This window comes from Nannospalax galili, unplaced genomic scaffold (assembly GCF_000622305.1).
Source record: "Nannospalax galili isolate Female #2095 unplaced genomic scaffold, S.galili_v1.0 scaffold744, whole genome shotgun sequence".
Lineage (NCBI taxonomy): Eukaryota > Metazoa > Chordata > Mammalia > Rodentia > Spalacidae > Nannospalax > Nannospalax galili.
Genome location: NW_008351509.1, coordinates 2740 through 16559, shown reverse-complemented (window position 1 = coordinate 16559; position 13820 = coordinate 2740). Strand labels below are relative to the sequence as shown.

The 13820-nt window shown below is 44.3% G+C and overlaps 1 protein-coding gene across 1 annotated transcript in view; it reads right to left on the bottom strand.

Annotated features, from left to right (window-relative positions):
* Positions 1–13820, bottom strand: part of Arhgef7 (Rho guanine nucleotide exchange factor 7) — a gene marked incomplete at its 5' end in the record, with an annotated part of 29891 nt that overhangs the window by 13578 nt on the left and 2493 nt on the right. Inside the window, 7 exon segments of the mRNA XM_008848400.3 lie at positions 1000–1089; positions 4064–4157; positions 5818–6042; positions 8418–8557; positions 8761–8839; positions 11134–11156; positions 11159–11216. Coding sequence (XP_008846622.1) covers positions 1000–1089; positions 4064–4157; positions 5818–6042; positions 8418–8557; positions 8761–8839; positions 11134–11156; positions 11159–11216 — 709 coding nt within the window.

Genomic DNA, 13820 nt, shown 5'->3' with positions numbered 1-13820 from the left:
TACTCTGCTGACCAAAGACCACAACAGGTTCTTTCCCCAGAGATAGCAGGGACAAAAAAGGACCTTGCTGACCCTTAGCAAAAATTCTTAGTGTCACAGGCAGAAGACAGTGCAATGCTGGAAAAATACTGGAAGTGGAAAAAGAAGTTTCTAACCAATCACAAATTCTACCTGGGCTTAGCCTATTAGCTGCAGGTTGTCAAAGATGCTGGTACTTTACAAAGCTGAAGTGGCTTAAGCCCTTTCCCCACCATGCCTGTCTTTTTAAGGCTGCTAAGACATGAAACTGAGCTACCACCTTGTAGGCAATAAAGGAAGAGGTGAAATATGTCTCTCTGAAAGATGGGAGAGAGAAGTCACAGGCATGAGAGCAACTGCTACTAGTTTCTATGCCAACCAGCCAGCTAAAAAAAAACAAAAACAAAAACAAGAGTATGACAGAAAGACAACTCTGGCACCCATCTGCCCAGCAGTCCCCTGGGGTTGCAGGTGCCAGCAAATGAGGAGTGACCTTCAAGTCAGGCAGGCAGTGCTCCCAGATGCTGCTTTACTGTGCCCCCTCCAACTGGGGGATTAACAGAAGCCAGTGGAATCTGTCAAAGAAATTAGTCTTTATTCATAAATATTAAAAACAAAATAAAAATTTTAAAGTAGACAGGAACTTGGCTCTAGATTTATATTTTAGATGATTCTAATATTTTCTTTTTAAATCCAGTATCATCAATGAACAACTAAAATAAATGAAGTAAATTTCAATTGCCTTCTTCATATAGCCCTCTAGGTAAAAGCATCAATAAAGGCTGGAGGCCCTTATAGTGTACCTCTATCCAGAACACTACACTGTTATTCTGCCCATGGGTCAGAGCCTTTTCAAATGATAGGACCTGGGGCACAGAACTGTATCACTTGCTAAGCTCCTGAAATCTCACTCCCTAAGACCAGCTCAGGTCTACAGAACAGATGCCTATAGACTGTGACCTCACACAGGTTGACACTTACTTGAATTGAGTGTCTGCCGTGTCTTTGCACTTGTGCAGTAAGCTTCGATAACTTTTAGAATCTGGGCATCTTCTTCCAGAGCAGCTGTGCCTGTTGAGAGACACAAACCCATTACTTACCAGACATACATCCCAGAGCCATGCCCTACTAGCTCACCACAAACTGCCTAGACAAAAGCAAACTCAAAGACTCAACTGACCAAGGCACCTCAGATGACCCCTTCATTTTCTTGTTAGGCAACAGTTCTCTAAATACCTAAAAATAGAGCTGGAGGAATAGCACAGCCATCAAAGGCTAAGGCTAACAACCAAAGCGTTAAATACTTAAAAATAGGCATATTCAAGAGTCTCAGTTTTTTGAAAAATTTTTCTACCCACAATGTACCTGGCAAAGAATTAATATCATAATTCTGGAAAGTTATTAATCCCTAAGGAAAGCAGTGTCTACCACCATAAATTGAAAAAGAGCAAGAGACAGGTATAAGCAATGCACAGAAGACAACAGCAGCAGTAAAAATGATGTTAAGTCTCATGAAAACAGGAAGTGATGATCAGAGTCAAGCACCCCAGTTTCACAGACTGGCCCTCAACACAGGGTGGACAGGAGAGCCAACCTCACCCAGCTCTGAGTAGTAAAAACAGGAACCTTCTGGAAAGGCATTGACTCATAGGCCTCAAAAGGAGGTATCCCTTCAGACCTAGGGACTCTTACTTAGAAATTAAGATAAGAAACTCACCAGGCCCAAGCTTAAAGGTGCCTCAAATGTGGCCATCTGAGAGGCCAGAAGAACATGTCAAGGCAGTGGGACCAGACACAGTCCCTCATACCCACAATGCTCAGGAAGGAAGGCATGTATGGGGTAAACTATTTTTTTAATTGTTTTCTTTTTCTGGTTCTTTCTTAAGGTATGTATGTATAAATATATATATATATATATATATTCACATACTCTAATAACATAGAAGGTGGCTGAAATTCTTATAGCTGTATAATAATTAAGTCTCAAGAACTTTTTTTCAGACAGGGTCTCACTATGTAAGACCAGTCTGGTTTGGAACTCACAGAGATCTGCCTGCCTCTGCCTCTCAGGTGCTAGGATTAAAGCCATGCCCACCACACCCAGCTCTCAATAACATTTTAAGGGAATAAGTCATCTATGTAGAACAAGCCAAATATTCATTACTAGACTGGAATCAATAGCCAACATGAGGATGACACCATTGCTATATGGTGTGGACTATTATACAGATTATAAAAACTCCCAGGATTCCAAACTTAATACAACTTACACAAATACAGAAACTTTAGAGAACTGAGGTTTGTTGAGCACCAGCCGGGCAACAAGGTGCTGTTGACTCAGGGATGCGAACATAGCACTTCTTCAACCCTTGGCCTTCCATCCTGACCCTAACCTACTGGAACTTCTGGGTGAGGATGCAGACACTAGCCTCTCCTCTAAGTTCTAAGGACACACAATTTTCGGTCAGCCTCTCCAAGCACCAGAAGCATGGATCCACCATGCATCTGATACTGCCTCTTAGCCTGTGTCTCCCACACACAGGCCCAGCTGAGGCTGGCCCCTCACAGTCCTTCATAGCCCACCTGCTGGGCTGTAACTCACAGTGGGGCACTGCTGCTGTCTGTGTCTGTCAATCTCAACAGGCTGCAGGATATCGCACAGCATTTGATCTCCACTACCAGGCACTAGCAGCATAGGCACTTGGCTGTGACAAGTGAACCATCTTCAGACTTTGATACATGTGACCTGGGGCAAATCCCACCTACCCAAGAACTATACTGTGGACTTGGTCTTCGATGCTTGTGTTCCCTACTGTAGTATCCCTCACCTGGACACAAAGCAGTAGCCAAAAGTTTGCCAACCACTTGAAGACCTGACCAGCAGTTGGTCCCCGGACTCCACAATGTGAGTCCCATAGAAGATGCATGGCAAATACTTGTTCAGTCAGGGCTACGAGACGTACTTGAGTCTAGTCCTCACCTCCCCTTATAGTCATGAAATGACAGTGAGTGAGAGGCATAGTGGGTCTAACTCAGGTTACAGTTCTGATGGGTGGAGCAAAGGCAATAGGAAATCATAGCACCTCAGAGGTGTGAACTGTATCCTTCATGGGCCTGTGAATGCGGCTGGAAGAGAAGGTGGCACCCCCAGTCTAGAGGGCAGGCCAGGCACTGGCTGGATGGCTGGGTGGGGAATGGATACATATGAGGGCTCCATGCTGCCTGCCACCTAGATAACTGTGCTTGCCTGGTCATCACCATCTCAAGATGCAGGCCTTGATCTCTCTGAAGCTACAGTTAGGCCACTGTGAGAATGACTTTTATTAATGGACATAATCTGGACTAAGAACTTTTAATTAACCCTAGCAAAGCCATGTTCTTGGGTCTGATGACCCAGGCTCTCCTTGGCAACCAGTCTGGTAGTCCAGCAAAAAGATAATGAACGAATGTGGGTATGCTTGAGAATTAACATACCAAAGCACTGCAAACAGTGTGCCCCCCCATCAGACACAATGGAGGTTTGGAAAAATGTGACCCTTGGAGGAAAGTGAACTAGGGATGAAAAGACCAGATGGTCTGTTACGATTAAGGGTGTAGCCCAACTTGAACTTGTATTTCCCCAAATGAAGGTGGAGAAACCATTCTGAATAAATTATGGGGGGACACAGTGAAAGAAACAGGGTTCCAGAGGCAGTTCCTTGGGCACAGGGTGAGGACACAGACAGCTCCATGTGCACAGGTTGAGGACATGAGAGACCCATGGGTACAGTTTTGGGAGACAGACGGTTCTAATAGCTAAGGGAACTAGTGTCCTCTGAGTTAAAGTTCAAAAACTTAAGAGTCAGTCTTATTTGTTCAGGTGATTATGACATTGGTGTAATAAATGCCACAGACGACTAACCTTCCCTCCACCATGGAAGCATGAGGAGGCCATGCCCCGCCCCCCATTTCCCCACATACTGTGGATGCTCTTTCCATCATGTCCTCCCCACATACTCCACAGATACTCAGTCATACTCTCCCCATGTGCACGGCAGATACTCACTCTTTCGTAAGGCAAACTCCTCGTCTGAAGGCTTCCGTTCAGGTTTGCGCTTCGGTAGCAGCTTTTTCATTGTCTTGGGACTCTTACTAAGGTCCTAGGGAAACACCAAGGGCAGAGCTCACTAACAGACTTCAGAGCCGTGTCATTAGTGCATCAGAAAGACTGCTACAGAAGTGGAGTGTAGCAAACAGTGTGGCCACCCACACATACTTCACCAGCTCTCTGCCAGCTGCCAATGTTAATCTAAACCCAAGAGCTAAGAGGGTACTTCACATTCTGCTTCCCACAACACACAGAAGCCTCTAGTGCCAAAGACAAAAGGCCCAGGTGTGAAATACCACAACCTGGGCAGGGCTGACCTTTTTGGTGTGGACCCACCTGGTACTAGAAAGAATGAAGAGAAATAAAGCTATTTTAAAAGAACAGGAAGTAAAGTTTCCTTTAGGAAAACATTCAAAGACCCAAGGGTAAAAGCAAAGAGGGCAGAGAATCCATGGCTAAGCACAGAGGAGTGGTGATGGGACTTGGTGGATGCTTTGGAATGGGCCTGTGTGTACACTAAAGCTGTCCAGATATCATCTTACCACCTTTCTTTTAAAGTGAAAAGGAAACAAAAGCACAGCAGGTCAACTGTCAGCACATCAGAGCTGACAGCAGAATTGGCTGGCTCCATATGACAGCAGTTACAGAGCTGAGGCTCTTCTAGGGTGGAGCAGACAGGGCATGGCACAACGGACTTAGCTTTTACAGTTACCTGTTTTGCTTTGTTTTATTTTGAAACAGGGTCTCATGTAGCCCAGGCTGGCCTCAAACTTTAAATGTAGCCAAGGATGACCTTGAACTCTTAACCCTCCTGCCTCTACTTCCAGAGTGCTGGGATTACAGGCACTGACCACCAGGCTTTTATAAATATGCCTTTAAAACCTTTTTTGGTAAAGATAAACACTTTAAAAAGAAATAGAGTAGAAATCAGTTTCCAAACAATCACAGTGTGTACTTGACAGGTTGACTAACTCAAAGGAACAGTCAGGAATACCCCTCTGAACACAGTAGCTCCTGCCCAAAGGGACCCTGTGCATGCAGGTTCGAAGCAGACCCAGCCACACTCACCATCACACTCTACTCTCTCTCACACGCAGCCATGCTCACACATAGGTAACTTGCTGCTCACACTCACTCCAAAGCTGAGCCTCCTTGGGTGAAAGCAGAGTTAGGTGAAACGCATGAAACTGCTAACCCTTCTGTGGAGAAGGGAAGTGTGCTGTGGCTGTGCTTAGTGCGCATGAGAGGATGGAAGCAGGTGGCAGGTGGCTGCACTGTGACTGCTGCCAGGTCAAATTGCTGCCTTAATAACTCCTTATTTTCACTGGTAAGCCTGCTCTTCACCTCAGACAGCCTCTGATTCCTGTGCAAGTCTCAGGCAAAGGAGAACAATATTCAGAGGTAAGGTGAGGCAAGTTCATTAGCACCTTGGGCTCAGTGCCTCCTTGACTCTACCCCATCAAGTACAAGTACTGCATACACAGGCCCATTCTGTTAAACGGTGCCTCCCAGCTCTCCAGTAGAAGGAAATGACAGGGAATCAGGACAGATTCTCTTCACATTTTAAGAAGTTAATGCCAGTCTTTATGTCATAAACAGAAAAACAAGACTTTTGTTGCTGAATTCACTGGACAGACAAGGGGAACTAAGTACAGGATAGCATATATGCATGCTCATTGTCGCTGGCAGTTTGAATGGCCAAAAGACCTCACCTCCTTGTAGCAGAGAGCAGCTGAGGGTCGAAGGGGAGGTGCAGGCCGCAGGCAACTCAGGCTCCAAGGCTTGGGGGTCTTCGGAGGCTCCAGGGGTCCCCAGCTGATGGTTGTGTGAGGGGTGCCATGGTGAGAGGGGTGGGGGAGAGTGTGGTAGGCAGGCGTCAGTGCCACAGGCTTGCTGTCCGCGTGCTTGCTGGATGGAGTGATAGGATGGGAGGGGAGCTGCCAGGCACAAAAAGCAAGAGCAAAGACAGCATGAGATGGGCGAGGCCACTACGGAAGGACCCTAACCACACAGCTTCACCCCGCGCTCTATCATGCTCCCAGGAAAGGGAGTCCAGTAGTGCATTTCTGGGTGACACAAGGCTGCTCACATCCTCCACTTTAAGTCACAGTCTTGCTTGGGCTTAGAGACCCACACTCTCCGCAGGCCACAGCTGCCATGTAGTAGTGTGTGAGAAAAGGCCCATCTGGTACAAACATTCCCAGTTCACTAAGTAATAGGCACCCCTGACTGGACTGTGATGATGGGAGAAGGACATTCTCCCCAAGCACATGTTACCACTTGGTATGTGACAGGAATGGGGATAAACTAAGGGCCTGTGCTGAGAGGGGAAAGAGGGATAAGGAAGGAACAGTTTTCTTGGTGCATAGCAGCCAGGCCTCTCCCTTCTATGGCCCTTTCATGTTTAAAGGGCAAACTCAGCTGCCACAGAGCCCTGCGAAGACAGGAATATGGACCATCTGGCCCTTTACAAAAGGATGTTAATCTCTGGAACAAAGATCACTTTCTCTTTAAAAACCCAGCTTGTTTTAATAAAAACAAAGTTATTCAAAATCTGATTCTTCAGTGGGGCATGTTATTAATAAGTTTTGTATTCCTGGAAAAACCCAAAACAGTCCACACTGACAATGAAATGAAACTTAAAACAGGCAGCACTCAAAATGAGATCCTGGTTCCCATGCCACTGACACAAACAAGGCACAACTAACAGGAGGAAGCTGAGTAGAGCTGAAACCCTAGGTGAGGCCAGCACCCCAAGGGCATGAAGGCCAGCACCAGAGCTCAAGAGCAGAACCAAAAGCCCCATATCATCCCCAAGTCTCTGGTTCACAGCATGCTGTACACTACATGGATATAAAACAAGCTTTCTCAAACCAAGTAACTTACAAATGGAGAAAGCTATGTACTGACCCCTTTTGCAATAATGTAGTAATAATTTAACTTTGAATTATTTCTTCTGTCAGGAGAAATGCTCAGTGTTAAAATGGGGGTATGATTTAGGTTGAACAAAGCTGGATCCAGGGATAAGATGCATAGATGTCCCCAAGACACTCCCAAAAATGTCAGCACTTCACATACTGGCACATGAGGCATGGCACCTTCTCCCGACCAGGCCTCCACAGCTCCCTGTTGAAGAATGCCTTCTGGCTTCTATCACTTGACATGAAACCCAACACTGAGGTGCCAGACTCAAGTACATGCAAAATCGGCTTGAAAAGAGACGTTATAAAGCCTGGTTTCAAGTTATTACTGACAATCAGAATGAAAAGGCACTTCACTGCTCTGTATACACTCACTCAGGCACCTATGTCCCTAGGATAACTTAACTCTAAAAAATTTAAGTGGTTTTTAATTATTTTGGCAGTGCTGGGATCTATCCCATGGCCTTGCACATTACACAGATGTTCTACAACTGAGCTACATTCCCAGATCCACAGCCTTCTTTCAGGACTTTTTTATGTAAGGAGAAGTTATGGAGTGCAGCCATGTAGACTGAAATGTTAGCTAACACAGCAAGGAATCTGAACCTCCAACTGCTAAGAGAAGAGATCAAAAAACTGAACCCTGACATGGTAAAACATCAGGGTGAAGAACAGTTAAGTGGACAGTGACAGCACAACAGGAGCTGTGCTCTTAAGTAACAACAACCACTCTACACGAAGGCTATTAAAAGAAATTAATACATGGCAGAAACTACCCTGAGTCCCTGAAAGATGGGAGGAACTGCATCAGCAAAATTCATTTTTGAAAGGTTTTTCCAGGTTTTCAATAAAGATGTTTAAGTGCTAAAATAATTCAATATTAATTTCTTAAGGAGAAACACCAGTAGAGAAGTTTTAACATTGGTGTTGATCTATTTTGAAATATATTATCTCCAAAAAACCAAAGTGCTACTGACCTTTTTATTAAGTGAAAAACAAATGAATTTCTTAAAATCAAAGTCAGTCAGCACTTGCACCAGAATGCCTTTTCATCACTATCACTTCTCCTTTGATTTTTTGCTTTTTAATGAAATATAAAGAGCTAAAACTCTCATAAAAACCATCTACAGGGCTAGTGGCTCCTGGGGGTGCAGTGGGAACCCATAAGTTAGGCTTCTAAAGCAGCTCTGAACACAGCACTGCCCCAGCATCACTGAGCTCACGAGCATACACAACAGAGGGCATCTTAAGACAGTGCCTGCTGGGTGGCTGGCTCCGAGATGGACCAGACACTGGCAGGGAGTAAGAGGCAGGACTTAGGGCCCCCGCTGACAGCCCCAACACAGGACATGACCAAAGAAGCCCGAGAGACGCAGCATGCAAGCCCTTACAGTGTGAGATGGCACAGAGTGGGGCTTGATGGTGGGGTTGCTCACAGACGTAACCTTCGTCTGCTTCTGCAGGTGGTCTACCCACTCATGTAGGTCCTGCTGGTTGTTGCAAGATACCAGTATCCGCTCAATCATGCTCCCTAGAAAGGAGGAAGTAGAACATGTGAGTAAATGTGTACACACGTGTACACTCACACACACACACACACACACACACACACACACACCCAGAAGCAGAGAAACATGCATCATCCCCTGAAATATGCAAGCAAGGCTCTGTACACAAAGACAAGCTGTCTTTCCTCACCATGACATAGTATTTGCACAAGCTTGTAACCATCACCTGATATTTCAAATGCATTCCTATGGTTTTCACTGTCCTCAAGCTTTGTGATTGTCATTCCGGTCGTTGGTAGCTTTCCCTAAAAAACACCCCCCACCCAATACAATTAGTGCTCTTCTAGTACAGAAGGTACCATTATTAACATAGGTATTAAAGTGACTTTAAAAATGGCAGAGGACTGTGTACCTAAAGAGTTATTTTGCTTGTAGTAGTACATATATAATGCTTTTTTAAAAATTTACCTGAGAAATCATAACAACAAATGAAGAGCCTGAACTGGCAAAATGGCAGACTACAATAGAACAAGACTTTCACTCAGCAAGTCATTCTATAAACATGAGACACACAACCACTACACTCATGGTAAATCCAGAGTGCCCAGCAGCCATTTCAAAGGACACATTTATAGAAGTACATATCTACCTTACAAAGAGGAAGTTTCCAGTTTGAAGAAGGCTAAAACAGTGAGAAGCTGAGGCAAGAACACACATTATCAAAGTGGCACTGTACTGTACCAAGCAGAAAACATACAGCTATGTTAAGTGCCACATGGTATGAAATGGTGGGCAACTCATTCTCTGTGAAAATGGAGGAATCCCCAACTGAGCAGGAAATGTCAGCTGAGAAACCAGAAGGGGACAAAGCTTATCACTCAAATAAAGCAGAACTAGCACCAAATCACTTTCTCCAGGCCACATCAACTGTGACACTTGGCCACAAGGCCAAATCTTTACCAAGTCTATGGGTGTTCAGGGCAATGTAAGAACCTAGCAGGCATCCCTCATACGAAGAAATGGAGGCCAGAGAGACTGCCAATGTCCACCATGCCTACCTAGACAGTTTTCTCACTCTATGTCCCACTTAGAGCAAAGAATCGTCCAGTCCAAACATCCAGGAGCAAGGCTGAGAACCCAGCAGACTGCCCAGCACTTGTGTGGCCAAGTGCATCTAAAAAGTACTATAGACTATGCTCCTTCCCAAGACTCAGAACACACACAGGCTTCTTCAACACAGAAACTAATGCTGCATACCCAGGCTTTTCCTAGTGCAGCTTGCTCTCTTCAGCTTGCAGAACCTTATTACAGCAGCTGGAGCCAACAGTCCCAAAGCCAGTGGAGATTTTTGTTGTTTTTTCACTTGAGACAACTCTCATTATACAGCCCTGGAGGGTCTAAAAATCTCAATTTTCCTGCGTTGGCCTCCCAAGTACTGGGGCTGCAGGTATGTACCAGGGCCCCACTTGGAAGTCAGTGTTCTACCTGCAGAAATGAACATTGAGGATGCACAGACAGGGGCTAACTACTTTTAGAATGTTCCCAGTAAACTGTCAAGAGTGGGAAGCCAGGATCCTGCTGGTGGGACAATGACTCCAGGGGCATGCCATGGCAATAGCAGACAATCTTACACAAGTGCCAGACTAGATGGTCACTTCTTCCTCTAAGACTAGGGTAGGGCCCTTCCACCAGGATGAGCCTCTGCAGGTATAAAATGGAGCCTGAAAACAGGTTCATTGGCATCTATGAATAAGGGGAGCTACCTACCACTTTGGCTACCTCAGCCACTTTAGCCTTGCCTTAGGGGCAGCCTTACAAACAAAGGAATGAAAGCATTAAGTTTCTGAGTTTGTTCATACATATTTGAGTTGCCAAATGTAAAGGCTCCTTTCGGAACAAGCCCTCCTGGGGGCAGATCAAGCCTTCTGTGGAATTGAACAAGCCATGACTGCTTTTCATGCAGAATTCTGAGTATTTTTCTCTCAGGATTCTTTGCCACTCAGAAGAAACAAAGTAGCGACTTCCTATAGTAGCACCTGGAGACTGGCCAATTCTCAAGAAAGGATGCCGAGGGCATCTCCAGATACTATTTGATACCACCACTGACAAAAAAAGCCCCCTCACATTTTCTCTAAAATCAGCTCTCAAATTTTCCCAAAGAAATGGTTAAACTAACAGGTTAAATGATCAGGTTTCATACCCAATGTATGCAGGGATGCTCTACCCTAACAATAGATCATAGTCTACACCAGTCCAAGGAGTCCACAGCAACTTGTGGAGCCCATGCTCTGCACAATATAAAATGAAGCCCCAGGGAAGCAGTATATTTTGCACAAGATGATACAGTCAGTCAAATGGATGACAGTCACTCCACAAGTCACACTTCTTTCCTTGCTGTCTGCTCAGAGTATGTTTCAGAGTCACATCAAAACACAACAGGAGCTGTGTGCCCATATCTGAATACATGGGCCTAACATGTAACTCCACTCTCAATACATACACAGGTGTGTCTAGAATGAATACAGAAGTTCAAAGCCAGCCTAAAAACAATTCTCACAGCTACCATGAATAAGAAAACACCAAATTAACTTTGTTTTACCTGGTAAATGAAACCGCTCATCCTGGACTGGCAGACATTAGCAAGAGATTTGGGAAGAGTAGAAGGTATCTTTCATTCTTTTCCTAATATTAAAGAAAAAAATAAACACAAACTTCTTACAAATGTGTACCCAATACTTTATAATAGACCCCATGAAACCTCACACTGTATTTCTTGTTAAGGATTTCTAGAAAATTTGCATTAGCTAAATTAAATGGAAACAAAATATAACCAATTCTATAATAAATTTTAACACAGTAGAGAACTTTAACCAATACAAGGTGACCACAGACCACTAAATTCTTCAAAACAAAAAGGTAATTAAATCAAGAATCCTTGGTTCACAATCTGCCATGAAACATCTTTGAACACTACTTGGTCATTTTCTGTTGGTAGTCCAGAGAAAAGGAACTCAGAAAATTCTGAGAGGCACAGTTAGGTTCTTCAAGCTGAAGGACAGACAGGACAAAATGTTAAGTAAATGTTCTCCATCTAAGAGGCCTTTCCTGATTTATATGGGAAACTTAAAAAACCTGTCTTATGCATTAAAAAATAATTTCCTTCAAGGGAACAAAAGCTAAAGAAACCATATCTAAAAGGCAAAAGTCGCTAAGAATCTAAAAGGAAACACAGAAACAGGCAGGAGTCCTTCAGCATTTAACCCATTGCCTTAAGATAAGGAATAAATATAGGAAACAGTTTTCCCAAGCATGCTCTTCGCAATGCCACACCTATACAAATGGCTTTAGTTTGGGCAGGGGAGGGGACAAACTGGGGGCTGCTGTCTATATCCCAAAGAAGTCACTGAAATAGGGTTGGAGCGATGGCTCAGTCAGTGGTAAAGAGCACCGGCTGCTCATGCAGACAACCCAGAACCCAAACGGTAGCTAACAACCATCAGTAACTCCAATTCCAAGGGGGATTCAACACCCTCTTCTGATCTCTAAGGGCACTGCACACATGTGATGCACTTATATACATGTAGGCAAAACCCATATACATAAAATAAAAATTTTTATATTATATACATAAAAAAAATTTTTTTTCCCCCAAAGTTGCTGAAACAACCTGTCAGTTCTGTTGGAGACACACATTTTCTGGGAGCCATCATGAGCACAGGAAGTGCCAGGAGGCAGACATCTTCCCCTGAAGTCCTAACAACTCCAAACATTTTTGGAGTTATACCCACCATGTTACAAAGACTTAGCATCCTGGGAAACAGTTATCGAAAACAAAGTTTTAAATCACTTAAGAAACAAAGACTTCCTTAAAAGTCAGTGTGGTAAGTGAGGAAAATCACAATGTCTTATGGTACCCACACTACCATGTGGCAAAGCAAGAAAATCTCTTGGGGAGGAAGGGGCACACAGGGCAGGGTAACTTCAGCTGCTTTATTACTTTCCTAATAGCTGTATGTGGAAGGCTCCTCAGTGTGTGCCCCACACACTCATTACTTTTTTCAGAGATCAAATGAAGCTCAGTAAGAGACACTGTGATCCCATGGACATAACTCTATGAACTGTAAAACATAAACTGGTTAATCTTCACTGTGTAGGGATGTCACAAGAATATGGCTTGCTCTCTCTTAACAAACCCATAAGAAAACTGTGATTCCAGGAAGTTAAACACCAGATCACACACATGAAAGGAAAAGCCTCAGGCCCACTGAAAACACCAGGCTCTAGAAAATGAACCCTGACAAGACACCTGGAGCAGACAATGCACATCATGCTCGTCAAAGTCCTGAGTGCACACTACCTTCAAGTTCACAGGGACTTTGGTTTGAGCTGTTCCTGGGTGGATCTGAGCTGCTTAACAAGCCCAACTGCTCTGAGCTTTCTACCAATGCTTTTTACTATACCATCTCCAAGCTGTCAAGTATGAGACTCACATACACCCACCCTGTCAGCACATGCCATTCCTCTGGTGCTGCAATTCAAAACTTTAGAGTGGGACAGAGCTATCATGATGCTGGTGGGTCTCTGTACCTCGCTCCCTGCGCACTGAATCATGACCTGGGACATGTAAATGACATTGCCCAGCGTCTTAATGTCATCTCCCTCCCAGCTCCAGATGGACTCTGTCAGGATCTGCAGTTCGAGCTCTTTTCTTTTTCGTACTTCTTGACATTGGGCCTGTGGGACGGACACAGAACACAACCCTGTTTACAGACACAGAAGCTTCTAGAATTTTACACTTTGACCACACTACTCTTGCTCAAGACAATTATTGTTCTATACCTCCTGAGCAATGTATTTAATCATAGGGAATTAAAATTTTGCTGGAAAGCATGAAATCAAGTCAAGGAAAACAGAATGTCAAAGTGCTCTGGAACGCAAATTTTATAGCAGGTTTTGTCATGTTTAGAAACAAGCAGTGTATAGCAAGCAAGAAAACCCTTCTCTGTTTTGTTTTGTTTCCAAGACCATTCTGGCTTTGTTAGTGCCTGCCAACATGGAGGGCTGAGAAGAGGAAGAAGGGTATAAACAGTTAAGTGCTGCACACAGGCATGCATGACAAAAGCACAGCTGGTCAACATGACTAGAGAAGGGACTCACCAGCCTGTCTCCTGAGTAGCACTACCCAAGAGCCCTTGGATGGGGCGGGCCTTTAAACCACTATAGTGACTATAGCTTGAATTACGCTATGCCCTTTTTTCCCCCTTTTCTTCAACCTTTATTTTTTCT